The following is a 2,772-nucleotide window of genomic DNA, read 5'->3' on the forward strand; positions in this document are numbered from 1 at the left end:
TGTATATATTGTGGAAACTCATTTAATTTAACTGATATTGCCTTGTTGGAAGAATACAGAATTCCACAAAGTATACTGCTTTCTAAGAATTCTTAAGAAATACACTTTAAAAATTCTGATCAAAATGTCAAATATATATAGGCAAAGACTTAATCCAAAATTGTGGTTTCATGGATTTTCTTACTAAAGGAAAACTGGAAACCAAGGTGGCTTGTTAATAATTATCATTTTGTTAACAATGAATCTGATGTTTGGATAAGCTGCAAAGACTGGCCATTACTGAGAATAAAGTCCCTTCTGTGCCACCTAAGATCACTGCAAACTAAATAGATATTTAGAGTATCTTACTACTAATTTTATTTCACAGGGATCCCCAGGACCAAATGGACCAAAGGGACCCAGAGGAATTCAGGTAAGGGAGTGAAAACCAAATCTAAGTCTGTATTAGAATCATCTAGGAAGCTTTTAAAATCCCTTTGCCCACTTGTACCCTCTACCAATTTAGTCAAAAGATTCCCAGGTAATTACAGTGTGAAACAAAGTTTGAAAACTGATGCTCTAATATTTTGAATAACTAATCCAGGCTCCCTCAAGATAGTTACCAGCAGGTGAGTCTACTTAGTGAGTAGCTAAAGAGTAAAAGTTAACAACAACAAAAAAATTAGAGTCTAGGAAGATAAAAGCATAATGTCAAAGCAATTGAAAACAGAATGTACCTATGTTTGCACTGCTGCTGGGAAAGCTATGCATTTTATCTAAATTACAGCATTTGTATTGTTCCATCATAAATAGTCACTGCTCAATAACATGCAATGATTCTTCCAGAAAATGATTTGAATCAGTTTTTTCCAGTTTGGGGACTTGCCTTGTCTAAACTTGTAATGGGAGGAGTGTGTGTATGCGTAAAGAGCTAATTTCAGCATTTCAAAAAGTCTACTGAAAATTATACCTTTACCCCAATTTCCTAGATGGCATCTTGTTAACCATCATCTTCTTTGTTCTGGTCTGGAATTGTGTCAGGGCAGGGCAGTAACTGATTATTATCAAAGGGTCATTGGACACTCCAATTTTCAGTTATATGCCGTGGATATTAATACATATTTTTAAAAGCTGTTGTTTAACCAAAATCTTTCCAGAAAGTGGTCCAGAACAGGAATAATGTTGGAAGCACAGGTGTAGAAAATGAATAGCTCATCAATAAATGTTCGCTGTCAGCTTAGGTACTATTTTAGAAGCTATGTGTTTGACACAGGGAATTTTATCTCATCCCATTTCTCCATGTGTGTAACCTTCACTTAACTCTGAGTCAGACAGTCCTGACTTCAACTCCAGGATCTCTAGGGACCCTTATGAACGATTCACTCCGCGTTGGCCTTTTGTATGCAGAACTAATTCTTGGTCTTCATCCTGGAGCAGGGCATCGCTGGACCTCCTGGGGATCCAGGCCCAAAGGGATTTCAAGGCAATAAGGTAATCATCCCCGTCGGTTACAGACAGGCAGAGTGCCTTTCCCCTATTGACCTATGGGGCTACATGTTTTTATTAAGCAGGAGTCCGTGGATTCTTTGAGGATGAATCTTTGGGAAAACGTAATAATCTGCAGGTGTCACACACAGAATCATGTTTAAGTCTATGTAGGATGCTAGTGTCATAGTTTTTCATTTATTATTATTATATTACTCAAAGGGGCATTATTAAATGTAAGCCATTATCCAGAATTTCTGTAGAGTTTCCATCTTACTCCAGGCTTTTAGTCACTTTATGACTCACTAGAAATTGAAAAGTAGTAATAAATAACACAGTTGAAATCACTCTATTGCCCACAGGTAATGTGAACTCAGTATACAACTGATAAGTAAAGGGGATTTATAACTTTCATATCAACAAAAATTAAGCTTTTTAATTTAAAGAGTGTAACCCTGTGGCTCAGATAGTAAAGAATCTGCCTGCAATGTAGGAGACCAGGGTTCAATCCCTGGGTTGGGATTGAAGGGAATGGCTACCCACTCCTCCATGGACAGAGGGGCCTGGTGGGCTACAGTCCATGGGGTTGCAAAGAGTCGGACGTGACTGAGCAACTAACACTTTCAATCTCAACTCTCAGTATCAGCCTTGTAATTCATTCCACAGATAACCAGGCAAGACAGCCAGGGTGGGGTTGAATAAAAGTCAGATAGAACCAAAAGACGAGATAGAAGGGATCTCTAAAAGACCAGTTTATAAGATCCTATTTTCCAATGAGAGTTGCCATTAATTTGCAGAAAACAGGCATTTTAGTGCCTTTTAAACTCTTCTCAATGCTTAGAAAATTTCAGATACAGTAAATACCCGGTAAACATTTTGAGTCAGTGATTGGAGATCCATAGAATTTATGGTAGTAATAAGAGCAGATGATGGACCCCAGAGGACCCTAGGTAAAGCCAGTCTTTTAAGGGTGCTCTTAAATTTAAGTTGTGGGGAGCCGGTGGGCTAATTGAATGTTCTTTTTTCAGAGAGAGGTAAGGGAAGGTCACACATAGCATTTTTAATGAGATAATGACAACGCGTGATTTCCCAGGGCAGTTTTAATTGGCAAATTAAAACAGAATGAGCTTCTCAGCGGGTGTGTGCTTAAGCTTCAACTGGGGAAACTCTCTTTTCCAGTCCTTGCCTAGGATTAATTCTCTCTGGGGGAAAGAAATGGCTCTTTTGAATACTGAGTAGAAGTTTTTTTTACAAAATTGCTTTGGCCGTAGGTAAAAGTCCTGCAGCCAGGGGGAAAAAAAAAAAAAA

At 38.2% G+C, this 2,772-nt stretch overlaps 1 protein-coding gene across 1 annotated transcript in view; it reads left to right on the top strand.

The window, feature by feature from the left end:
* COL28A1 (collagen, type XXVIII, alpha 1) overlaps positions 1–2,772 on the top strand; it is a 181,367-nt gene that overhangs the window by 30,226 nt on the left and 148,369 nt on the right. The window contains exons 10-11 of the mRNA XM_010839817.1: positions 368–412; positions 1,417–1,470. Coding sequence (XP_010838119.1) covers positions 368–412; positions 1,417–1,470 — 99 coding nt within the window. The remainder of the gene's footprint in view (positions 1–367; positions 413–1,416; positions 1,471–2,772) is intronic.

The sequence above is a fragment of the Bison bison genome, unplaced genomic scaffold (assembly GCF_000754665.1).
Source record: "Bison bison bison isolate TAMUID 2011002044 unplaced genomic scaffold, Bison_UMD1.0 scf7180017864134, whole genome shotgun sequence".
Classification (NCBI taxonomy): Eukaryota; Metazoa; Chordata; class Mammalia; order Artiodactyla; family Bovidae; genus Bison; species Bison bison.